Here is a 27,333-nt window from a genome sequence, read left to right as displayed (position 1 = left end):
TGGGGAGGCCAACATATTTTAACTATAAAAAGAACTTGCACAGATTAACCTTCAAAAAGTCTGTCTCCTATGCCATGTTTGACAGGCTGCATTTTACTCGACTTATGCACAGAAGCTGGTACTGTGACTGCTTTTTGCTTTATCTCTTTGAGGTTTGGCTGATTTTAATTGCAGGAGTAAAAACAAAGGAGTTCTTTGCAAAAGCATCAGAGCGCAGAAACACATTTTTAGATACCATCCATGAGATGCTACAATTTCACTGAAATTGTGTTTGATTTAAAAAAAAAAACTCAATGCAGCACCTGGATTTTTTGCATAAATAATATGGATATTGAACCCAAATACCCTCCTTCTCATTTAGCTTTCTAGCTATCCTCCACAATAAGTTTAAAAGGTTTAACTATAAAAGGAAAAAAAAAAAGTAGCACTGAAACCATAAGCAAATCAAAAGCTTAACTTAAATTTTAATTACTACATTGACTTATAAAGAGTATTTGATTTTTCAAAGCAACTACAGGTTAGTGTTGTAATCTAAGCATATTAACAACTCATAATGGTTAATACATTACACACCTTGGGAACTATAACAGATTACAGAGAAGGGGCTAGAAGAATCTCAAAAATCCACCTATCTCAATGCTCTGACTTAGGACTGCTGCTATGTATCAGCCTGATACAGCAAAGTATCACTGTCCCTTCCAGTAAATTGTTTTGCCAACCTGTAATCTGAAACTTGCACTAAGCCCAAATCCAACTCTTCTTAACTTACTTACAGAAGACATCGGTAGAAATAACCTTTTTGGTTTTGGCAAAAGCGTTATAGATACACAGAGTCTTATATCCCTCTTTACATCTTTCAACCTCAGTTACGTTGTGTTGTTTCAAGTGGCCTTTAATCTTTCCCTCTAAATTACGTATCAATATGTGTTGATTTTAACGGAGTTCTATTTTTTATTTCTATTCAGATAGATGTATTTCTTACCAGGATGGCAGGCAAGTTCACAGGTAGATAATGCCATCTAGCATATAGGTTTTTGGACATTTCAAAAGAAAGGGAGAAAATCCCTTTAAATCAAGAAAAGCAAAGTATTCCTATTCCAAAACTAACCTGCAACTGGTTCCAGCCTGTAATTCAAGGGAGGCATATGAACAAAGAAAATCTAAATATAAATTGAGAGAAGCATACTAATATTGACTTACCGTGGAGTAATAAAGTAAGGAAGTCAGAGAAAGCACTACTGGAAATGCCATCTTGAAAGAATAACGGAGAAAAAAAATTAAAAGATTAAAGCTTCAGAGGCCTCGCCAACACAGTGAGGAGAGGATCGTGTTACATAGATGCTACTGTATTGTTTATCTGTAATTTAGCAAGGCTTTTATGCACCAGTAAACTAGAAGATTAATTAAAAAGTTCTGCATGGAAATACCATCCTCATTACTTGTTGGAGTGCAAAAAAGCATTTTGAGATAACTGAGAATTCCACCTGTACTTCACAAAACCCACTAGCATGTCTCCACTGTAAAGTGGGGAGTCATGCAGAACAACAAAATCAAACAATCCAGGACAGTCTATTTACAACCTCAACACCATATAAGCAAACATTTCAGCATTCTTTACAGACATGAGCCAGTATTTCCACACAGATTTTTACTATAGTAAACACACATCAACTTCGGCCAACACACACTTGGGAATCTCTGCACTTTATTCCATCACAGAGAAGATGCTGCAGCATGTTTCCTTCCAATAAACGGATACCACCAAAAATTCGTTCTTGAAAATGAATCAATACTCCTAACAACTGAGGACAACGCTAGCCAAATACTAGGTGGCAGGGGGAAGGGAATTTCCAGGCTCGGGACACACCACCCACATTCTTTTTGGGGTGGGGAATGCAGGCAAGATTTCGCTGGGGCACACGTGTAGGGGGAAACCTTTCCAGAGTCTTTCCCAACCAAATTAGCTCCTTATAACCTAATGTACAAAGAAATTAATTACGTAGGCATTTCCCCCCATTGCTGTCACAAGAAGATGCTATGCACAGCTCACCCCAGTTGCAGACCTGGAAACATGGTCACTAAGAGAGAAGAGGTACTAGAACATTGAGTACATTTGGGGGTTTTTGTTCACGACCAAAAACTCAAAAAATAAAATCTCCTTACAAGAAAGCAAATATTCAAACACATGAAACGAAAATTCAGTTTTCCTATCACCTTATTGTTCAGGTTTTCACATTACCTAGCCCCAAACGGCTTGATTTATAAAAACAGACTGGAATAATCTGCAGTAACTTACTGTTAGATCTCAACCTTCTACAGTATCAAGTGTGAAGTCTCAGATACTCAAGTAAAGTCAAGAGATATTTTTTTTCCTCGGTAACCATACTATTAAAGTTTCACAATAATCTTTGACACAGGAAAGGCACACAGGATGAACAGATATAAAGAAACTGGGAAAAATACATAGTTTCAAACAGATTTCCACAGTACATACCATTTTTACGCAACTTTTCAAAGTTCAAACTTGTACCATAGTGCTATAAAGGATCTTCACATCATAACAATGTAAAAAATTTAATCACCTACCAGCATTAACGATGGCATCAACCTCAAGCAATGTAATGTCACCTCTATAGAGAGAAACTTTCTCGCCCAGACTTTTCTTCCCTTGCAGATCTTCTTTAGTGTTTTCACCTAGGAACCAAGAAAGCAGTAAAAGCGGATTACAAATGTGGGTCTGAGATCACTATTTACAAGACCAGAGCAGGTATCAGCAGTTCCAGATACACTATTGCTGTCGGACTGCAGCATCCTTCGGTTTCACCTCGAGAGGGCACTGGTAACCCACAAAGATAACAGCATGTCTGTAAAATCACACTACTTGCTTTTTACTTGTTTTCAAATACAAGCTACTATGAAGCACGGATTCCTGGCCCACACTCCGTGTGATTTTAAAAAAAAAACAAAAACCTGTATAAACAAACACGGTTTTTTGGAGGTAGATCCGTTAAGTAATTTTCTTTTGTAACAACAAGGATGCAAATTAAAAAAAAAAAAAAAAAAAGACGACAGTTAAGACAATCCTTCTGCTGAAGCAGTAATTTTTCCAACCCAAAATTATTCCAATGTATACAACAACACACGAGAACACCATTTGCCAACAGCCCCAGCATTCAGAACTAGCCCTGGAAGCAGGTAGAGGGGAGAAGAAAAACCTGAACAAAAACACCAGCAAATTTAAAACTTGGAGCTTAAATTGCTCAGCTGCAAGGGGAGAATGAAGACAACACACATTCGTTTTCATAAGTTTTTTTTACTAAGCAACGTTATAATAGGTCCTTTATTCTGATAAACTTTTAATGTTTGCATCACCAATTCACTTCAAATGAAGTGAACACTTCTACGAGCATATATTGGCCAAAACCTTAACCTAGTCTTGCATTGTTAGGCATCTACATAATTAGTCAAGGACCAAAGAGAGAAGAGAAGATTGCTTAATTTATTTTTATTATTTTTTTTTAATTAATTCTTTCTGACACAAGCCAAGCCTCTCAAGAGGCTTGAGTTCATATATTGGCCAGAAATAGAACTGAATTGCTGAAGTGACAATTTAAGTGGGAAACAGTTCCCAGTCTTCAGAGCAACTGAAATTTATTTGACAAACAAAAAAGACCAAACCCTCAAGGGAAGATTTGGTGAGAAGGTAGAAGTCCAAACAAATCTGGCCCTTTAGTTTTTACACCAACCTTTTATTTAAATCAATTTCCACCAGTTTGAGTATATCTGCTCAAACTTGTTAGCACCACAAGCAACCAGAAGTAGAAATAAGAAAGTTATATTTATTTAGATCTTGTTCCAACTTCAGCACAAATGACTGGCATCAGAAGTCACTGTTTATTTCAACCACTCCAAAATAACTAGTCTCACTCAATTCTACTTCAGATCGCTATCACGTCTAGTGCAAAATCCATGCCACCTCCAGCAAAAGATATGTTGCCACTGTGACTTACGTTAGCATAAAGGTAGCCTTGTGTGTATATTCAAGAGTTTAATTCTTGTATTTGGCTCCAAAAGAAACTACTCCATTGCCACCAGATCATGCTCATTGTCTTATCCAAAGCAAAGAGCATTTATGTGGAATGATATGAAGATTTTATTATCATAATCATAACCTTGTTTATCTTCTGTGGAAAAATGGATGACCATTGCAGTTAGCTGTTGAATTGTGTTAAAATAAAAATCAGCCTCTGTAACTGATTTACAGAGTCCGATTTGTTATCTGCTTTCATGTTAAATGCATTTTGCCAACAAACAGGACAGTTGTTTTCCCCATCCCTCCCCAGTGAGCATCCTACTGGAGCTCTGCCAAATTTAAAACACACATCATCATCATCCTCCCCCTCCACCTTCTGCCCAAGTTACTGCAACAGTAGTGAACATCAAATCAAAACACATTGAATTCTCCAAACAAACCTATTACATTTAAATAGAAAGCACAGTTTGGATACTATAGTATATGTGCCAGTATGACACAAAAACAAGTAATAAAAAAAAATCCACCAGGAAGAGGCATGGAGAAACAGATACCACACAATTAAAACAAACTTAATTCTCTCATTATCATTGATTTCCGAGTCAGAGGGAAAGCAGAGATGTCCCTTAGTCAATTCACCAGTAAGGTCACCTGAACCCTTTCTGTAGGGAGCCATGCAACACCGTGTCGTGTGCACCGAGCACTGCCTCCCAATTTTTCTATCCTCCACACCTTCACAACTTTGCCTCTAGTTCTCACTCCTTACTAATACTGAATATATTGGAGTGTGGTTCTCTTGAGACTCCTTTCTCATGAAAAAGCATTAGCAAATTCACTACCTCATGAGAAAAAACAAACAACACTCCTATATAATCTATCACATCCTCTTCAGCAAGTCTCTTACCTGCCCTACAATTCTTCGAAGAGCCCCGATGGCCACTGTCTTTAATACAGTTCAGCAGTAAAAGCATGTGCTTTTTGTATTGTACATTTTTGCATTGTAGCCTTCTACATCTCTGATAGATTACCTTTGTTTCTTTGAATAAAAGTCTGTTTAACAGAGATTTGAGCTTGCACTTATTTTATTTTGTTTGGGTTGTTAAAGAAGGATGCTTAACACTGATGGAAGTCATGGAGAGCCAAATCTTATTCACAAAGACACTCAACAAGTCTACTAAGACATTTCTGACTGTAAAAGTAATCCCAGTATCATACTAATAGTTGCAGGAGAGAAGACTATTTCCTTTGCCATCTGTTAGATCTCTGGGGCTGGCAGACAGCATTTCCTAACAAAGTCAAAACTGATACCTGATTTTGGGTATTTTCTTCTCCTGTAATCAGTTTAGTCACCTCACCTTGGCAGCAACAGTGAAGGCATTCCTGGTCGTTACAAGTAACTTGCTTCCCACCTCTGTCTCCCATCTCTTCCTTCACCACGCACTTTTCTGTCTGTCTCTCAAACTAAAGAAAACCTGCACTAATTTACTTCAAAGTCTCTTCCCAAGGGAACGATTAACATCAGATCTATAAATAAGTACGGTCAGTCCTCAAATACGCCCAGGAAAGTCAAATGCTCTAGGTATTACCCTGTAATTCATGGTACCATAATTCAGCAATGACAAACCAGCAGTTCCAGGGGATTGTGTATTTTGCAAAGGATACACATCATGTGTACATTAACAAAAAATCCTAGTAGTAACAGATTTACCTTGCACTTGTGGTAACAAGGGAATGAGAGTATTTCTTGCTCTCCAGTAACAAAACAGCTGTACGTACATCCTCAAGAAATAAACCCTCTGAAGTGTCCCTAGACTCAACCTAAGTTTTTAGAGATAAGAAAGCCTGCTTGACAAGCAAATCAAGCTTTCCAGTCTGTCTCCACATTGGTTGTCCAGAGCTCATATTAAAGGCAGAACAGCTGGAAAGCCAGGAAAATTCTAATATATTCCAGTCCTAAAAAAACCCAACCAAACAAAAAAAAAAAAAACAACACACCAAAAAAGGCACAAAACCAAACCCCAAACAAAAACCTCACCAACTAAACCTACACTACATCAAGACTATGACAAAATCCACCTCAGTTTTAAATTGATGCATCACAGACTCAAAGACAAAAAATTATTTTGTTTAGTCTGTGGCTGTGAATATAAGAAGTCTTCAGGACAAAAAACCCAAGCAAAGCAAGAGAGACTGAATTTTCTGAAGTACCTCCACAGGAATCCCAGCATAGCTACAGTAAAATTTAAGAGGTACTAGAAGATGTTGAAGATTTTCCAGCCGCGCAGTGAAGGCAGGCTCCCTGCCTGCTAGAACTGCTGCCATCCCCTTGTCACCACAGCAATCCTGGCTCACAAGCAAAACTGAACACGCAGCCAGTGCCTGCGCAAGAACCCTGGATGCCTTCAGATCACTGTTTTTAATCAAGCCACGGTTAGTAAAATGGCAAAATCGCTGTTGCAATGGGATTGTGGCAGTATTAAGTATGAACAATAGCTTCTGCTTTACTTGGAGTTTTTATCTTTGCATACCACTGGGGACACTGTTTCTGGGCTTTTCCTTCCCTCCAGAGCAGACTGCCTCTAACTTCTATCGCATGCCCATCTCCATTGAAAAAGTAAAAACACAGGCTTTTACTGGGAGATGCTCCCAAAAGACAACAACAACAACAAAAAAAACCACAAAACCAAACCAAAAAACAAACCCGCAACAAAAAAAGCCACTGCGGAGAGCTCTCACAAAGCAGTGATAATCAGCATTAGTTTGGCCAGCTCAGTTCTCTCCCAACACTCACACACTGAGTTATTTTTCTTCCTTGATCTCAATAGTTGTGCTAACAGTTCTGTTGTACCTTGTGTCAACAGTGAGGATTATGAATGGGCTCAAACTGGGGTTTAAGCACATTATGTCTGCGTGTCAAAAGCAAATAAACCCTGTTTTTGTTTTGTTTAATGTGAATTTTACAAGGCATGTTCATGTAAAGTCTGGTTATCTGAGACGGTGCAATCCCAGAGTCTTCATCCCCCATAACTTCCCAGGAACATTTGCTGCCAGCCCAGCCTCTGGAATAAAGGGCCCTAATGAATTCAAGACCTTGGGCTAAAAGCATCAGCAAAGCAATGGTCTCCCATACAGGTATATTTCACAACCGTTTAGAGCTTTTAGGTTCAGATGAATTCAAAGAATTAATTGGCATATAAAGAAAGCTATTATGGAGGAGGATAAATGGAATATTCACAAACTTTTGAAATGCCTTTCACAGCACAATAGAAGTCTATTGTAAAATGACTGTAGGCATAACTACAGTCAGTTCAAGTGTATGCATTCCAAAGAAATGAAATTAAATTTGCAAAGTGAGACACTGAAGCGTAAAGCAAGCACACACACACCCCAAAAATCTGCATTTTCACAAGCAGGTGAGGACCTAACAGAACCCTAAGGAAACGCCCAACATAAAAGCAATTACTAAGACTTACGCTTTGAATTTTTTCCCAAGTGCCTACTCTGCCACTCTTCTAACCTAAATAATTCTCAAACTTTTTTCCCCTGCTTACCTAGCCCTAACTCAGCCCTCATCCACCCCTTCTCTGGGCCGATTTTGATGGAGGGAAGGGGAAAAAGACACACAACACAACATGACAACATCTGCTAGGGAAGTGTAACAATATACCAAAAAATACCTAAAAAAAGGAAATAAAGGGGGGGGGGAAAAGCTTTTTTTTTTTTTAACTTTATCATTGCTAACAAGTTTACTGTAGCTCCTATTAGAAAGTGAAATCAGTGGTCACTAAATCATCTTTGCACACAAATGTACAAAATATAGAGTTGATCCTGTTACATCCTTCGCAAAATCTGTTTTGTTTAGGCTGTTTTTGAAAACACACAACAGTGGACACACCACAAACACTCCAGGTCCTCCTCTGGTTCCCTCTGCTCCAGCCTCAGGAATAATTAAAATTGAAGATCTTCACTGGTTGAAAATTTATGTCACACCACCATTTTTTTCCCTCCAGATCCACCCCATCGTCTTCTATCTTTCTGTTTATACAGCCCAACTTCCTTTAGCTTTTCCTCCTAGGCCACACCTTTTGGGCCTTTAATCATGCTCCCAGCACCTTGAGTCCACAGAGCTACATCTTTAAGTATGATGGAGTTGAGCAGCTGAGGTCTTAACACCAAATACACCAAATAGGCAGTCCTATCCCTCAGTTCTACCTACAAGTCCTTCCAGCGCTACCAAAGGAAAAGGACCTTTACAACTCACAGAAAAATGTATTGGATTTAGAAAACAAAAACTGCACTTGGAAAGAAAACACGTGACTAAGAGGAAAAAAACGACTTTCAGAACTGCTCACTAGAGGGAGCCCCCATAAAGAGCATGAATATAAAAGCATGCATATATAAATACATACGTATAAAATATATGCATATATGAATATAAGAGCATGCATAAAGAGCTGGTGCAATGGAAAAAGCATGGCACAAACTTATCGTAAAATCAACTCTAAAAGTCACTGCTAAAATATATAGGATTTTAAAGTCTAGTACACTTTAAAGCATCTTTTTAAAACAGGTACCAGACATCCACTGACAAAAATTCCTACAGCAATACCAAAGAGTTTGCAACCAAAGGGAGGAGAAAAACCTACAGCTGGAAGAGCTTCTGTTAAATAAAACACAAAACCCAAACACATTTTCATTTTAAAACTACATGATAACAAAAGAGTGGAGCACACACAGAGTAGTAAAAATAGTTATTAAAGCCCCATAATATAAAGTAATACCTATGGCAAAGAAAAAGGCTCTTGGCACTCCACAAGCAAAAGCAGATAAGAGAAATGAAAGAAAGAACAAGTTAAAAGGATTTACAGCAGCTAAGCTCACAGGCTTGCACTATCAAAATGAAATTTTGTTAAACAAGTCAAGCCTGTTTTTCTTTAGTTCATAAAAACAAGAGTAACAGACTGAATTACAAGAAACAAAACTGAAAATGGGCAAGTTTCATCATTTATAGCCAGCTTTGCAATTCACAGAAGAAAGAAGTAAATGAATTCCAAGGAAAAAATAAGTAACTCTGCCCGCTATCTCATCCCTGCTATGCCAGCTACTAGTAGAAATATGTATCTCCGCAAGGAAGGCTTCTACAACAGCAGCCCGTAACATCGATCTGGAAACAGTGCTGGGAAAAGAACTTGACCAAGGGATAATGACACAACATCAACCCCGGACAAGAGCCAGTCTTTCCACTCCTAGGAGAATCCTCAGCAAAGGCCGGACTAGGACACTGCTCCACTTTCCTTGGGCTACTCTGCTGAAAAAACAAAGGAGTCAAGTGAGCCTTAAGAGCACATCTGACCACAGGGAAACACAACCATTCTGCAACTTACTCTCTGCACTATTTCCTTTTGTGCCTAAGTGCCTTTTTTTTTTTTTTTTTTAAATGCTTTCTTTTTTCAAGTATCTTGTACAGATTAAAAATGACAAACTATTAGCAATTACAAACCTCACATATAACACAGCTTTCCATTCCATTTGATCCTACATAGGTTTACGGAGCATTAGAAAAGACAGATTGTAAGATCGGTTACATTACGTGCCTGCTTCTACTCCTACTAACTGTGGATGATTGTACAGGAAAGGCAATTGCTTATCTAAATCAAGATAAGCATTATTTCCATATGTTCCATCACCAGGCGGAAAGCATTCACAGATGCACTCTAGTATTTCAGATTTGTAGTACAGATTTGCTCTATCAGGTTTTGGACTTAAACTAAATCAGAACCTGAATACAAGGAAGAAACATCTGTTGCAAACAAATCACCTTCTAGCTAGCCAAAAATGCAGCACAACATGCAAGTCTAAGGTACCGCATGAACACCAACACCTTGTCCCAGCCTGCACACCCTGCCAATATGCGCCGTTTCAGCTAATTACAAAGTGGCATAATTGGATTAGCCACCTACAAAGCTTATGAGGCATGCAGACACCACAAACCACAGAACTGATGAGGTTGGGTGGGACCTCTAGAGATTGTCAAGACCAACCTCTCCATCCAAAGCAAAGTCACCCCAGGCAAGTTGCCCAAGTCCCTGTCCCAGCTGGATTTTGAGTATCTCCAAAGATAGAAAGCAACCTGCTCCAGCATTCAGGTGCCCTCAGAGCCAGTTTATAGTTTTGTTTTCTTATGCTCAGAAAGAATTTCCTCTTTCAACTCATGCCCATTGCCTCTTGTCCTGTCACTGAGTACCACTGAGAAAAGTGTGAAGCCATCTTCTTTACACCTTCCCATCATATCTGTATAAGCACCAATCAGGTCCCATCTGGGGTGTCATTTCTTCAGGCTAAGTCCCCCCTTGCAGAAGAGATGCTCCAGTCCCTTAATCATATCTGTGGTTCACCTGGTGCATCAACTGCACCTTCCACTTTTGCACTATGGAAAAATTTGCTGAGTTTGCACTCTGCCCCATCTTCCAGGTCAGGAGGCCATGGTGTCTCCCATTCAACGTTTTTCAGGAGGTATAAAATAGCCCCATCTGAGGACATGTGCATCACATGATGTCCACTGGTTAACTGAGTAGCCCACATCCAACGAACCACGCCGTAATTGAGTTCTGTATCCGAGTTCTACTCTGAGTGCTATAAAACACCCATTTAAAGCTACTGCAAAATGCCCAAAACAAACTCACTTGGTCAAAATTAAATGTAATAATACAGCTAGCAGCAGCCCAGGAACAAGGCTGTACATATGAGCCTCTACTTTTCAGCGGCATGTTTGAACTGGAGCTATTGAAGACTAAGTTACGCATCAAGGAGACAGAGTAGTGTACCATGAGGATGGATAAAAAATAACCAGTCAGTCCTAACAAACCACACAACGCTCATGCAAAAGGCAACTACTCTTGTATTACCAAGGGCTTGTATAGTCCTTACAGTGTCATATTCCAACATTTTCCTCAGTCTATCCCATACAGTTCTATGTCGCTCAAAAAAAAACAGAAAGGCAAAAAACCCTTTAAACCTGGGAGAAGAGAAAGGACAGAAAATAGAGAAGGTTGCCAAGAGAAGACTTGGTATGGAGCGTTAAAGTACCAAAGACCAAAGTTCGAGAAAACAGTCACAACAAACAAGGAGAACAAGAAAAAAGGAATATGTTCTCAATTCTTATTTGTGGTGCAACTTGGTCTGCAGGGACACACAATTGTCAATTCATAAATCAAAGTCTTCTCACTTCAGCAGCATACACACTGACAGCAAAGACATGACTTAAGTAGGCTGAGGCCCTCAGGTATTTGTCTGTTTACTTGGAGAGTCAGAATCCAGTTGCTATGCTTGTTTCTGCTGGCTTGAGATTTCATGATTTAGGGTCCATAGGAATGGCTGCTGCTTTAGCTAGGACCCAGAAGGAGCTGTGCTTTGTGTATTTGAAGAAATTCATTCAATCACTGTCTTGTTCGGTTGTTTTTTTCATGTGAGCCTTCAGAGAGATTCAAGATATTGTGACAATGTATTGGAATAAAAATGCTGTTGGATAGCACATGTACTAGGTTCTTGCCCAAGCCTGTTTATCACTACCTCTGTATGAGGGATGCCAAGGATTTCAATACACAGATCCTTCTTCCAGAAGGGCAGTGTGAGTTGTACTGAAGTACGTTAAACAGTCAACCAAGGCCACATGGAGGCAAGAACTACACTGCACCATCTCCAACTCGATTCCCACTTTGTAACCTCCTTCTGCTACAGAGAACTTGAAATTAACAATGGAAGTTCAAAAGTTTATAGAAAAACATATTATGCTCCTTTAGACCACTGTTCATTGCCTCACAGGAGCATGTTGATACTTCTCTATAAAGCTAGAAGACTATAGGTGATGCTACTTCACTAGATTCCTTCAAAGACAAAGCAGATAACCTTCACTGCAAGAGTTGTTTCTTGCTAATATCACAGCATTCACACAACTATTCCTGGTACGTTCAAATCAATCCAGTACCTCCTGGGGTAACTACGAGCCTTCATCCAAAATTTACACTACCAGCAGCACAGCATTCCTTCACTCAGCTTCAGAAACTGGCTGGAAAAAAGTTGCCTTTTCAGTTGCCTTTTCACACTCAACCAAGTGTTCAGTCTTCAGCAGCATCTATTTCATTTACCAAAACGTAAAAACCCATTTTTAATAGGTGTGAAGAGCACGTACACCATCAAGCGGAATTAAAATAAGTTTATAGTGGGAAACTACAAATTCATTAGCTTTCATTCATTCATTAGTTTACCAAGCAGACTATTTTTATTCTGCATTCTCTGTTTTTTAATTCCCTACACCATTGCTAAGCAACAGCTTCTGTAGTTGAGCATGACAGCCTTTTGTAGTACTTAATGTGGAGCTTGGAAATAAGAAGTTACTACCAGCAAACTATGAAACTTCTGCAAAACTGTCAGCAAATATTTCATGGCACTGTCATTCAAGAACCTCTTTGCATGAGATATAGTGACAACCACTTACCACATGGGAGTAGGAACTTCAGCTTTCTAGCAGCAGGGGACAGCTAGGTAAGTTTTTGAGCAAGTACCAAAGACGACGTTTTCCGCACGAAGACATTAGGTTCATTGAGTAGCGCTTACCTTGCAGCATTTCCCCTCCCCTACTCCCTGAGATAGCACATGTAATTTGCTACTCTAAGAAATAGTAGGGCTTCAATCCAAACAGCAAGGTATAGAAGAAAATCTTCAATATTTGAAGAGGACTCTACTAAGACCCATTTGCATTGCAAGTCACGCTTGCTTACTTAAAGGACTTGAAAAATAACAAGTAATACAAACTCACTAGCAGTTAATAGAAAGATGTAGCTCTATCTTCTTCTGCATGCCTACCTGGAAATTAAAGACACACAAAACCTCAGAGCCTGTTCAGTCAATCATTCTGTCAGGATTTAGTTATTTAAATTAATGTTTACAAACATTCTCCTGTTAAAACTCTGGTAGCAATGAAGAAAGAGGGAAGAAAAAAAAAAAAAAAAGGAACTCTACCTTTTTTAAAATATAACTGATCCATACTCTCACTGACAGTTACATAAAGTCTGAGGTTTGCTTGCAGTTGATGTAGACTCATTAAGCATTCCCACAAAAGGACAGCACTGCAACACACAGCATGTTTGTATGAGAGCACTAAGAGTACCTTATTCATACAGAAAAGATTACATTTAGCATACAGGAATAAATCAGATGTAGGTTGAACTTCAGTGAACTACAAGTCATAAGTTACCTGGTTTTCATTTGGTGCACAAATACAATGCCTTTACAGACTACCCAGCAGTTCCAGAGAGACAAACAAAAAGGCACACATTTGCACAAAAAAGCCTCTGTGAAAAAGGAGAAAGCAGAATAAGGCAGGTAATGTTTTAAAGCAAGACAGATGTGCAACCAGTTCTATGCTTTCTGCATATCTGCGTTATAGATGGACCGAGTCTTTTGGACAGGATCCCCTTGGTAAACTACAGGGCAGTCATTTCTAACTCAGTGTTTGATTGTGAACTCCTAGAGATGCCATTAGTGCAAAAGCACACCTTAACAACTACATCCGCTTTCACAAATAAACACATTGGCTTTACTAGCACAAGGCTGAGAGGTTTAATTTTGGTGGTTGTACATTCTATAGTATCCTGTTCACAAAAAAAAAACATCAGGAAACTTCAGTAAATGCCGTTGCAACTTCTGCAAACATGCCAAGTCAACACACAACAGATGCAAGTCTCAGTGCCTCTTCTGTACACAAACATTATGCTTCTCCCCCTGCATTTAAACAAGCAATATTTCTTAAGAGAAATGGAGCCATGCATAAAACTAATTTCAGTGGGTTTTAAAGCAGCACAAAATAGAAGTTTATATTTAAACTGGATTGTTAAGCCTTCTCTCCAGCAAGAAAGAGCATTTTCTGTGCATCGTAACAAACACACCTGTATGTAGCACTTCCTACGGGGCTGAGGCACTCTGCAACAACTGGATTTTCCTATGGCACATCAGCTAGACACCCTTGCACAAAGTCATGTATCACTTCACGTAAGAAATACCACAACAACTTATTTGGACGTTAGTTGGATTTGTTAGAGACATTTCTACATGGCAAGCAGTTCGGCTCTAGTAAACCAAAAAAGGGAAACCAAGCTTATCTGGTTTCCAATCATTTGGTTTTTAACACATGTGTAATGAAGTGTTTAATTGTGCATGAAGCAAATGCAGCTACGCATGAAAGCTGGTTAAAATCATCCAAACAGAGCTCAGTGAACTTGAAGTGCATCAGTGATCCCCCTACCTTATCATGGGAGTTAAATATGTATCCTTATGTGTGGTTAATTTCCAGACTTGATGCAAGTCTCGCACATAAAGAGAGCAGTTGACAGGCCCATCCTGTGTGATCACTAGTTACTACTAGCCCCAGGCAGCAAAACGTAGTTGAAGCAACAGTTCAGCACCTTCACAAACGTCTGTCACATCTATGATACAGTGAATTAAGACAAGCCATACCAGCCTCTTACTGTCTTATCAAAAGACCCGGTCTTCCGCAGGATGATGTCAGCTTTTCCCACCTATGTACAAAGACATCCAAAAGTCATGTAGCTGGGCAACAGGTCTACACTAGTAAGCAATGACACAGGTACAATTTAACAGCTTGATCTTGGCCTCTACCTAATCATAGACACGTGGCTTCTAGTCAGGCTGGCACACTGGCTCACATCTGTCTGCAAAAGACTGTGAGAACATATGCCGCAATCCATCATAAATTATAGATGAGGACTTTAGCCAAGTTACCATACTGGGCAAAACTAGGTGACATACTGAAACTGTCTTTGTAGAGCAAAGCAATTAATTTGAGGATTTGATCCTGCAGTCCCCAAGCCCAAAAGGAGATCATCCTTTATATACAAAAAGAGGGAAAACTATTCAAAGGAGAAAAGACAAACATACACATCAACACAAACTACTGGAGACCAAGATATATAACTTACTGCTTTCTTCCTCCATATGTTAAACCAGGGGTCCTCAAACTTTTTAACCAGGGGGCCGGCACGTGGATGAAGTGGCACGCAGTCATCTGCGGCTGCTTGGTTCCCCCCCCCAAACCCCGGGGGGGGGGGGGGGAGGTCTGTAAATACCAGGGGCCGGATTGAGGACCCTGGGGGCCGTATCCAACCCGTGGGCCTTAGTTTGAGGACCCCTGTATTAAACTATCTCACTCAAAAAGTTACAATTCTTCTTCTTTCCCTTAGTAGTCTTGAATATGAGAAAAGTCAGCCACTGGAAAACTCCTGACTGGAACTTGAGAAACCCTAAACTTTCTCAACAATTTCTGAGGAACAGTGCGTACCAACCTACACACAGCATTGCTGCTGCTAAAGCCATCCTTCCTCACGCTCTGAACAAGCCTGCCAGCTGACAGCATGCTGCATCATCTGGACTTTCTAATTCTGGTTGGTACTTACCTAGGGACCTCTGTACAAAACTTCAGTGCACAGCAATCTTCAGTAGCTACAAAAATAAGATTGTTCCTCATGTTGCATAGGACAGAAACTTGGGAGTGGGAGTTATTAACCTAGTCAAGAATCATGTCACCAGCCCATCAGTAACATTCTTAAGAAATATTCTTGCTGGCATAGACATCTTTAACTTCCCTTTGCATCTCCACCTACTATTACTCTCTAAAACGCATTGAGAGCTTGCGGGGCTTCAATAAGGATACTAGTTTACTGTTGAGAGCAGCATCCTTTCCTACGGTTAACTCTTTCCCCTTGAGGAGCTGGCTGCCACCAGCGACAAGAGTGTTCTCACAGCTGCATGCAAAAGGGCCACAAAAGGATAACTCTGTCAAGTACCTGTATAAGCTTATGCTGTGCAGAAATTAACTTGTTAAAAAATATCAGGGAACAGCAGCTTAAAAAGAAATCATCTTAATTACATCAAAACCAAGTGATTTACTTCCTTAGGGAGAGGATTAGCCACACTGGATTCTGTGTTCTTCATCTATATAAACAGAGCTGATTTTTTGCTTTTTAATAATCATTTCACACACTTTATGAAAGCAAAAGTGTTTTCTTATTTTTCTCCAAAAATATTTTAAAGAAAACTAACATGCGCGTCATTTCTTTGACTGCTAATCCACCCTATAAATGCTATAAACAGACAGTTCGCTAGGGAATTACAAGGTCAATGAATACATATTGGTTCTTTTAGTTTACTGTAGTTTTTCCCCCCACCATACTACATATGCTGCTTTATCCACTTCAATCAGGGATGTCACTAACTACAGAAGAATACTTGCCTCTAGAAACAAACCACCCACCCACACCCAAAGGTTATTTCTCAGTCTACACTAAAGGAAACTTGCACCTGAAGAGTTTTTCCCCTCTCTGCGCTGTGTAAGGTTATCTTTGGAAAAGAATAGCTGATGTATATGTTTAGAAAGACAGAAAGATGTGAGAGGTCAGTAGATCACATGGTCAGATTTGTACCACTCTGCAGCTTTGCATCTGTTCAGGACACATCCCCAAAGGGCAGCCAAAAACCTGGGAGAAGCAGAGCACACCAGGCTCCAGTTACCCCCTATGGCTCTGGCAGCCTTTGGTATCTATTGTAGCCAAACATAAGCCATCTCTGCCTTAAAGTCACTCTGCATTACGCCATGGGCACGCAGACTCCTGGATAACTTTAGTACAGACTAATAAGCTGTAAACGTTGTTTGCTCTTTTTACCACAGCAATTCCTTTGCTCCTTCCTTAATATATGCATAATTTTGAGAGACAACAGAATGAGCAAACTGATTCACAGACACTTTCACAAAAAGCATATAGTTCCCTAAGTATCCAAAATATTTCATTACTGTGATCTTCACACAATTCATAGAAGCCACAGATGTTAGTCTTTTAGTGGAGCTCCCCAGGCTATTATACACAACAATTAATAAGCAGTAGTCTCCACATGCCTCTAAATGACACAGCTTTCTAACCTTAAACATATAGCCTTCAAGAGACCTTGCGATAAAATGTTTAGGATGAGTAACAGAGTGCCATACCACTATATGAAAAGTAAGGACAAAACCCAGTATAGCACAAGTTTAAGTAAAGCTGCGAATCTGTGAAAGCTCAAACTCATGTTCAAGGCCACAGCTAACAGCAGGAGATCCTGAACTGTGGCAGGCAAGTTATTGCAGTTTTCTACATCAACTCTGCAGAAAAACTGTCTGGTTAAGTTCACAGCACAAAGAGTTTCAGTAGCAAAAGAACCATTTTCTCTGACTGACACATAGCAAGCATTACACTGAGCAAAGATGTCTCGATTTACTTTCATCATTGTCACTTCGCTAGAAATCTGTTCTAAAGACAGTTGTTAAATTCACTGTAAGAAAAAAAGGTAATGCAAGCTGATGGACTTGTTTTTCTGGTGGGGGGATGGTCTTGAAGTGCACTGGTTTCACATAGCTATTACAGACAGAACTCATTGACTGTCAGGCAACTTTTGACAATCGTAACGTTCTAGCAGAACCTACTTTCTTTTTCTGTATGACTCCCTGAAAATAATGAGTAGTTCAGAGAGATGCCATCTCCCCCGTGTAGATGTCTGGCTGAATTCCACCGCTGCTTCATAGTGCCATTACTTTCCAACAGCTGTTTGATGATTGTCACCTTAATTCATAGCTCCCACAGGGCAGATACTCACATCAAACAGGGCCACACAGAGATGCTCTGAAGAACCCAGTATGACTTGTGGTTAGTTAACCATCTCCGCAAATGCTGGTCAATGAAGCTCAGTATTACTTATTTTTTCCAGCATGAGGCATTTTGAGTGGCTTATCTAGATGCCTTGTCTCTATAATCGTGTCCACTCACTGACTATTTAGAAAACTACAGATTCATAGTACAAAGATGCTTTTATTAATCAAATATTACACATAAAGCCCTCAGAGTAAGATTAATTCCAATACATCTTGAACCATACGATTTTCTAAAAAGACAGCAGATTAAGAAAATCCAGAGGCTGTCAAAACATCTAAACATACTTCAAGACTTGCTTAGAAAAAGGACTGCAGATCTTTCATGGCATTTAAGCAAAAATAAAACCGTCAACAGTTACTGTGTCCTAACGTTTTAACTTCATCCAATCAAAAGTAGTCCTTACCATTAGCAAAGATCTTTAAACCATCATCTGAATTTGCTGTTTTCTTGGCACCCCTGCTATACCAGTGAATCCCAGAGGCCGTGAGAGTCAGCAGGACTGTCAGCTGCCTCGAGTTCAAACTATATAATTTATTCCATTTTCTGAATTATCCCAGTAATGCAACAAAACATTTTTCTACCAGTGACACAAAACTCTGTGACAGCAGAATTCCCGAGACACTGATTTTTCAAAAAGCTTTCAAGGAAAAGTTTTCTGAAGCAATCTCTCATACTCCCCACTGAAGAGTAAAGACATCTTGTGTACCCAAGAAAAAGCCAATACATGTATTTAACTTCAAAAAGCACTAGTTATTCATCTACATGGTGGCATTTTATTCACCACACATCACAAAACACAAGCAGCCATTGTTGTACAGGATGAATGCCTAGCATAAGGTGGTATATAATAAACAGCATTGAAATACAGACATACAAAATCCAGAGCTTCAGAAAACAAGTCCATTATTCTCATATTGTCAGAAAGCATCTCTACTTCAAAGTACGTAACAGAACAGATGAGATGTGTCTACCTTTGGTCTATCTGAAGGATAAGAAGTGGGAGGAATGACGGATTACAGTATATACGTACTATCCAGCCCTGTATGACAGGTTCATTCTTTGTTCCCAAAGTGGACAATTCTTCGTTTCCTTAATAAACGCAGTTAAACCAAAGAAAGCTTATATTTACAGAGCTACTTCAAGAACAAGAATTTTTTTCCCTTCCTATCATCTCCTCTTACATGAAAGAGGACCACTTGTCAATAACAGCAGTGGAAGGAAAAGGGGCAGTGTTACGATACTTCATCTCCGAGGTCCACTTGTGCATCCTGGCAAGTTGTATGCCAAAACCCAGAGGTGTTGGCAATGTAGTCCTGCTGGAAATGCACATATCCACGTCAGCTTGCTTCCCTCAGTGCAGAGCAGGAGGCATTGGGCTTAGTCCCTGCATTCCACATTGTGCTGCAACACCCCACCTTCTCCCCCCACAAAAAGAAATACCAAAACTATCAGAAATATTGACCAAGTTCCATGTCAACATACACAGAAGCTTAATTTCTTATGACTAGTCGTGTCTATATGAGAACTGCAAAACCTGTAGGTTTTTGGTTTAGTCACAAAAGAGCAAAACAAAGACAAAACCTATACACAGCTGCTCTCAACTTCCAAATGTTTTCAAACACCTTTGCTGCTGTAAGAAAAGACAAAGCTGCCATTGAGGATTCCCTAACTTAACTCCTCAGAAGCCTTTAAACTGTTACACATCACTCTGTTACAGACTTCCAGCCTTGCTCAAATTTACCTTAACATCAACTTACTCCAAGCTTTACTGGTTTTCTTCAGAACTTAGTTCTGAACGCAAACTTCATACCAAAGGGTGGAGGAGGAAGGGTGGGGAAGAAACATTTTCCTCCCCAAACTAAGGTATGTTCTCCAAACTTGTCAATAAGGAGCATGCAAATATATCATGGGGGTCAGGTTGGCTCCTTCACAATCTGAAGTTTATAGGACATGTCGATTTCAGTAGTTCTGCACAGAGCTTTTTCAATACTCTTTCGTTAAACTTCCTTATAACAAAACGCATACCTAACTGGAATCTCCTAACCTAGTGTGGTAAAAATGGGTACCATAAAGCTTTTGCATTGTTCACGCGCTTTCCTCCTAACAGTCAGTACAAAAACTTGTGCAGTACTGAAGACTCTTAATCTCCAGTTGAGTATTTACAGGGAGTATTGCCAGCCCAGATGCTCTCCCCTTCTCCTTACTCCAGCAGCTGATTGATTGCACCTGCTTCACTTTATTTGTTCTTGGTTGCTTTCTTGATTTCTCCTCATCACTCTTCCTGAACAGCCACTCCACACTTTACTAATCAATCTGTCATTTTTTTCACTGTATACAGTGCTGGAAGTAAATGGTAAAGAACCCTTTCCACTTTCCTGATCAGTTTCTGTTCTGGCTTGTCAAGCCTGCAGAGGATTTCCCCACCACCACCGCCCCCCTTCAAGACCTCTTTAGTTTGTCACTGCCAATAGCAGCCTTTCACTTGAAGAAAATATCAGAACTTGGCATGGCATTGCCAAGTCATCACCAATTTTGTTGTACCTGGAGCTTCACTTGCTCTCTCCAGAGTCTCATTTAGGTGGTACCAGTTGCCCTCCATATGTACCAGTACACAGAGCAGACATTAACATCAGCAAGAAGACTTAAATTCTAATTTTTTGACATTTCAGCTCAGAAATACAATTCTTACACACTCTCTATACCTTCAGAGTGAGGTCAATGTTTAAGGGAAAGTTTGAAGCAACTGCAGTAACAGTTACATTAATATACATATTTAATTGCACTGATCAGTTGAAATGTGGAAGCATTTCAGCAGTCTAATCTTCTAGAAGTTCACTATTCCACATGGCTTATTTACAACAAATACATCAAAGAAAACAAGTGACTATGGATATTTTCTCCTGAATGTACGATATAACAAAAGCTTCAAGTAGCAGAGAAGTGTTTCAGTGCAACTTCTGCCTTCCAGCATTTTTTGCAGTGTACTGGTTACTAACAGAAAGAACACAAGAGCAGCTACAAGAAAATAAATTCACCACTGCTGTGATTCAATATCCACATGTTAGACTCCGACATTTTGCTTATGTGAAGTGTAACAGCAATCACAATGTAAATCCACACTTTGCCACGTTCAGCAGCCCAAGTAGTAAGACCTGTGAATTTTAGCGTATTATACAGAACCTGAGAGTAGTTAGAATAAAAACATCCTTTAGGCTAGAACAGATAGAGAGTTGTAGAAGAATGGCTGCAGAAGTGTGGCCTTAGAATCTCTGAAGATCTGCACAATCCAGGCCTGGTATTAGAATAGGCCTGTAATCAGAATTGTACTGAAGTTGCTGTGCTGAAGTTAACAAGAAAGGTAGCCTTGAGCTATTCTTGAACCCTGAGACCAAGCAATTATATTGTGCCAACAGGCCATGGCTGTAACAAGCTACAGCTGCTGGGAAAGCAGGTGCAGGGCCAAGAAAGATAGGGACCGGTATGGGAAAATAGGGAGTAACAAACTACAAGGCTGAAGCACAGCAACACAATTAGCTACATGGATAATAGAATGCTCATTTTAGTCATGATAATTAGGGGTGTGAGAACTGCGCGTGTTTAGAGACTACTAACCAATTATATTTCTGCTTTATGAATATGCATGTGTATCGGTTCTATGTAAGTAGTGTTAGAAACTAATAAAGTTGAACAAGATGCATAACTCATATTGAGCATCTTCTTGACTCCGGCGAACCCTTCTTCCAACAGAGAGTCTCCCAATTAAACTATCCGATATACTGCATATCCCCATGTACCACAGGCCGCCAAAATGAAGTTCAGAGAAGTCTGATAATCTTTTTTACTTTTACGCAGCCTTTGTCTTCTAGCTGGACAGGCTTCTTTGTGTTGTAAGATACAAAAGGCATATTCTAATGGGAGAAAGAGGTCTATGGGTACAGTTGTAGAAAACTACTTATCAGTGTTGAAGAGCTCAGGAACCTCTGACATATTTTCACTCCAAAATTCATTAAAGATGCTTTTAAGGGTATATGCTACCTTTAGATGTTTATGATAGTGGCATCTGGAAATCTGTCAGATTGTGCTAGGAATTACAGCTTTCCCATTTTACTAAAAAGCAGTTGTTTAGTTCCAGGCCACATCTCACCTGAAGTATTATCATAAAGACCCTGTTCACCTGCAGTCACAAGATTACGCAGCACACCTGTTGACACAGGCCAGTATTTGCCCTTAATGATAACAAAAGGGTCAGAGTACTAGTCCTATATCTGCAGAAGCAGCAAACACTTTAGGTCTCCTAGTTAGATCCTCCTCCAAAAATCACAAGCTTCAGCCAAGTAGGATAACTAGAACTAAAAAGACAAAAGGAGGATGAAACCAGCTCAGAAGTTTCTTCCGCACCCCCATGTGGATGAAAAAGAACGAGGCACTGTTAGAGAATTCTTTGTTGTACATAATCCTGTAAGTGAATCGGGTTCTCATTTTTGGTCAGTCTTCACTGCAAGTATTTAAACAACTCTACCAGTGATCATAACTGTGATAACGCTGCAAATGCTAAGAGAAGGGGAGTTAATCCAGGCTGATGTTCCTCAAACCAAGAAAGCAGGCAGGACCATAAAAGAGGCTTCAAATCCAATCTTCTCCCATTTCTGGATTTTCAGAAAACACCACAACTTGCGCACTTCCCCTCTACTTTTCAGCCACCTACAAAAACAACACTATTTTGCCCAGATTCCCCGTATCATTCTGCTCACTAAGTTTCAAAGACAAAGTTCTTTAGGCATGGCTGACTGCTGAAATATCTGAAAAGACTCGTGCAGAGAACAGCTATTTTACACACTTAATGCTATCAGCGTATTATGACTGTATGGGGATATCTACAAAATCAGTAGACACCAGTGAGGCTTTAAGAAGTTCTGTTGGTGGTTTTTTTCCCCCTGCCCCCAAAGTGCTCTTGTCCCCATGTCAGGCTGTCACTGTCAGTAACAACATGGGTTCTGAGTCTTGGCCCTCCTAAAAGTCACTTCAGACTGAGAAAATAGAATTGTCCGTATTTAAAACTATTCCCCTGTTTTACTTACCATCAGTTTCGCTCTTATTTTTTAAGTCTTCCATCCATGTTGGAATATTTTTCAATGCAACATAATCCCTTAAGTACTCCTTGCGTCTTTCTTCCAAGGTCATCTTCAGCAAACGCTCTGTTTAGGGGAAGAGAAATAAAAAAAGTTTTGCAAGCTTTCATATATTCTTGCACATTAGCCAAGTAGCAACCAATTCAGTGTCCTTGATGCAATTAAATGCCATCTGAAAGAACCAAGCACAGATGATTCAATGAGTTACAAGTAATAGGAGCTAAACACGGTGCATCTAAACAACTGCATGAGCCTATTTCTGGATATCCCAGTTCAGCAAAAAGAAATGCCTCTTCAACGCACTCTTGGCTGTCCAGACTTCCTCCCCACATCACTACTGTGCCTCTTCTCGTCACTTGAATTCAAGAATCAGAGAACTAACATCAAATTTATTAAGTAGAGATTTCTTACTTTATAGAATTTTCAGGTAGAGTCTATTCTGTAGGTTCTGCGTTTGTAAACCAGAACCCTATTACAAAAAAAAAAAAAAAATGAGGAAGACCAAAACTGAGACATCTTTACTGAAATCAGTTTAAGAGTGCCAGCAAGTACAGGCAGGGAGCTGGCACAAAATTAACAAAGCACTACTACATTACAAAAGGAATTAGAGCAAAAGCAAATGTTATGTCACTTTCTAGATGGCTAGAGTAATAAGAAAGGCATTTCTGTTTGTTTGGGGTTTTTTGTTCTGCAAACAATGTCATCTTCAGCATGAGAAAATTTCTGTCATTTGCTTTAGACACATCCAGGGGCATTTAATCCCATTTTGGGAAAAAAAAAAAAAAAATCACCAGCTGTAGAAAATACTAGGGTATCTGTCAGACACCCAACAGTACACTGTAGAAGCAAGTTTGAAAACTTTGGCTGAACATAATCCCAAGTGCTAGGAAAGTTCACTGCCATCCACTGGCTACACACATTTCTAAAAAGCAGACCAAGACCAGCTTGAACTGCAACTGCAGGATTGAAAGTGCTACGAAATGGTACCTGGGTTTAAAGTGAAAGGCATGGGTTAAGCTTTAGGGATTTTTATTTGAGCATTAGTATGACACGCTGTTACCCCACTGAAACACATATGGATGGTTATTTTCTCCTGAGAAAGTCACCACTTTTTTCAGACATTTTGTGATAAGTAAAGCCTCCAAGACTGTACAATTATGATGGCTACTGCCAACTTCACTATTCTTCAGACCTTGCTATAAATGGACTAAGTCCTAAGATAATAAAAAAAACAAAAACAAACATCCCAATGACCCAACACTGCATGCTGGTGCTTCAGCAAGACCCTGTACCTGACTTCTGCAGCCACGTCCTCTTCTCCCTCCCCACCACATCAGTGCTCAGTATTAGCTCAGACCAAGATGCAGAGCTTTTCCCCTTCAAAAAGGGTGTGGAAGGAACACAACCCAAACTGTCAAGCATATCACAATGCCTGTACACTAATCAAGTTTTGGGGTCTGTCTTTACCAGTAAGACTGGACTACTATTACCATAATAGTAAGTTTTTCCTGGCACACTATTCAGTAATAAATGCTCTTTGATAATTCAAGAGTTTTTACGGATTAGGGGAGGACTAGGCTTGTATTATTTGCCTTTGGCATAAAGGACTAGATGGACATGAAAAGAATATTTTCATCTTGAGTTGAAGGAGCAAGTGAGTGGACTGAACATGGAAACTGCTTCTCAGATCAAACCTTAAAAAAAAAAAAAAATCACTTTCAGTGGGTTTGGATTCGATTGGGTTTTTTTCAAAACAAGGTCTTCTAATTATGCAGGCTGCAATTAGCACATTCTAGTAATGGTAGGTTTTGAGCACAGGCTCCCTTACCAAAATAAGTTTAATATTTTTGACAGTATTAATGATTTCTTAAGTTGACAAAAACATTTATCTCCTATTTTTCAGGTCTGGTATCTTAATTGGGTATTTACAAATGCAAAAATTAAAACTAGTGTGATCAGGATCATCATTATGCACAACAGATATGCACTTAACTCCATTACTTGATCTTCAAGCATACAAAACACCAAGTACCTAATGTGCACATTAGACTTACTACAGAAAGGCAAATCCGAAAGTGCGTGAGCGTGCCTTGGAGGGACTGACAAGCATAGGAAGTTTGACTGCCTTTTGCTGAAGAGGTTACAGACCCAGTTCTGTGCCTTCAAAATGCATGTTCCTCTCCTATAGGAGGGTTTCATAAAACTTTGCTCTTGCGAGTCAGCAGTGAGAACCAAGTCTTAATTATAGACAAACCTCCCCAGAAAATGCTTCCGACAGCCTTAGCTGTAAGTACAGTTTTCTGCCTGTCGCTCTATGAAGTGCCTTTGAAAGACTGCAGGCAGACCAGTCCTGTATCTAAGACTCTGAAATCAACTCCAGTCCCACCCCTACTCTGTTTCAGCTGTCCTTAAGCAAGATCCACTCTGGGAGAACACAGACCAACCCTTAATTACCAAAAAAGTAATTAAGAAAAGCAAGCGTATTGTCAGTGGGTTTGAACTCAATATTTAGCAACCAGTGCTTTTTCTTTTTAAAATCTACTTCAGAATCTAAAAGGCTGAGAATGACTACACTCAGAGCTTCATGGGAAGAGTTGAGCCAGCGAGCACACACACCCACTTTACAGGGGTCCAGGAGTATCTGCAAAAGACAAAGGCAGACCTAACAAAAGATTTTATTTCAAAAGTATAATCTGGGTAGGAAGGAAAGAAGTTTGGCTTCTGTACTTTTCCTCTCTAGTAAAGGAGATAACTGGTAAGAACAGTCACACAGGGCTACAACACCAACCATGAACACAGAAGTTTTTTCTGCCCTCCTCACTCAAAATACTTAAGGCCAGCATCATCGGCATGGTGCTGGAAAGCAGTTCCTGGCGCAAAGACTGGCAAATGCAGTTCATTCTCACTAGGCAAAAAAGACACCACAGTCCTGACCAGATAGCACTCACAAACACGCTCCCCTGGATAGAAAAATCTCATCAGCAGTCGTGAGCTCTGGTTTGCATTCAGTAACATCACTGTACTGATGGAGACTGCTATCCTCACAGCTGACTAAGCCAACAAATGCATGCCTGCAGCTCGGGTTTCCAGCTTACCCTCCAGACCCTCCTCACTGAGGGTTCAAGTTCACACGTCAGGCTATGAATTCACACAGACAGCAGCAGAGCTAGAAGAGACAAGCGCAAGTAATGGGAACACTCACCAGAGCCTACCAGAAACCTTTCCCCATCTACCCCCAGCACAAAACCAGCATGTTTTGAAGATAACGGCACACACCATTAAGGACTTGGCATAGGGAAAATCAGTTATAGTTGATCATACATAAGCAATGCCTGAGAAGACTGAACTGTATCTTCTCTGTTGAAAACAAAATCTTAAAACATCTTGTAGAAATTTGTTGCCTCACTGTAACTACAGAAACATGCTTTGTAAGAAAAAAAGTATACGACATAACTCACTTCATTTGAGAGGAGTTTGTCAGGAGCAGCTAACCTACAGAGGGATCAGTTTATTTCTGTTTTAACAGTTTTGCCTTAGAAACACGCACTTCATTTCTGCCACAGACAAAAGGGATGAATCCCATCCTTCAGGCTAGTCTTCTGCTTTCTTGGCTTGAAACACACACAGAGTCACAGGGGCGATGGAAAAAAAGAAAGAAAACTTGAAATAGAACCCATTGATCAGTTTATTTTCCTCTCCTTGTATGTTTCTAGATTATTTGTAAACATACCAGGCAGGAAGCCATTTCCTTCTAGGCAACGTAAATACTCTACTTCCACTCTGTCGATTTCTCTTTAATTTCTACACTGCTCTCCACGTGACGAATACAAAGTATCTAAGTGGCAAGGTCCACATAAAACGCTTATCCCACGGTTTTCACGCTCTGGAGTTTGACACTGGGGTTTCACAGAGTCTCTGCACATGGTGGGGGTGCTTAAAAACAGTATTTCTGATGGCAGGAGGGGTGCGCTCGGAGATCCCCCACACCCCCGGCGTGTCACCCCGGGTGATCGACACCGGGAGCTGAACGCAAGTGCACGGCACCAGTGACACCAACAAACCGCATTTTCCCTGGAAAACATATGCATGAAAACGAGTAAAGGCACGTTTCGACGGCATGTGCTTAACTTTTCGGCCTGAAACGCCTCCACAAGGTGACCCGGGGGCGGGCAGCCCTGAGGGAGAGGGGCTGCTCCCCGCCCCCCCCCCGCGCCCCCTCAGCCCCAGGGCCCCGCTCCCCGCCCGCAAAGTTACTCAGCGATAACCCAGGCGGGGGAAGCCCCTCCGGACCCCACCTGAAACACCCCCGGATCCCGGAGGGCTGCCGAGGGGCGGGGGGACACCCCGGGCGTGCGGGGTTTGGGGGTATTCCGGGGGGGACAGGGCAGGGGCCAGGGCGGAGAGCGCTGCGCCCCCT

General features: G+C 40.3%; 1 protein-coding gene across 2 annotated transcripts in view; it reads right to left on the bottom strand.

Annotated features, from left to right (window-relative positions):
• Positions 1 to 27,333, bottom strand: part of MACROD2 (mono-ADP ribosylhydrolase 2) — a 936,136-nt gene that overhangs the window by 864,213 nt on the left and 44,590 nt on the right. For both annotated transcript variants that reach the window (XR_013931490.1, XM_080408518.1), the window contains exons 2-3: positions 22,866 to 22,982; positions 2,587 to 2,694 (exon numbers count right to left, since the gene is read on the bottom strand). Coding sequence is in view for 1 of the 2 variants with exons in the window: in XM_080408518.1 (XP_080264644.1) it covers positions 2,587 to 2,694; positions 22,866 to 22,982 (225 nt within the window). In the remaining variant the exon portion in view is untranslated. The remainder of the gene's footprint in view (positions 1 to 2,586; positions 2,695 to 22,865; positions 22,983 to 27,333) is intronic.

The sequence above is a fragment of the Falco punctatus genome, assembly GCF_963210335.1.
Source record: "Falco punctatus genome assembly, chromosome: 12".
In the NCBI taxonomy this organism is placed as follows: Eukaryota; Metazoa; Chordata; class Aves; order Falconiformes; family Falconidae; genus Falco; species Falco punctatus.
The sequence above is the reverse complement of the archived record's forward strand: the minus strand, read 5'-3'. Positions and strand labels throughout refer to the sequence as shown.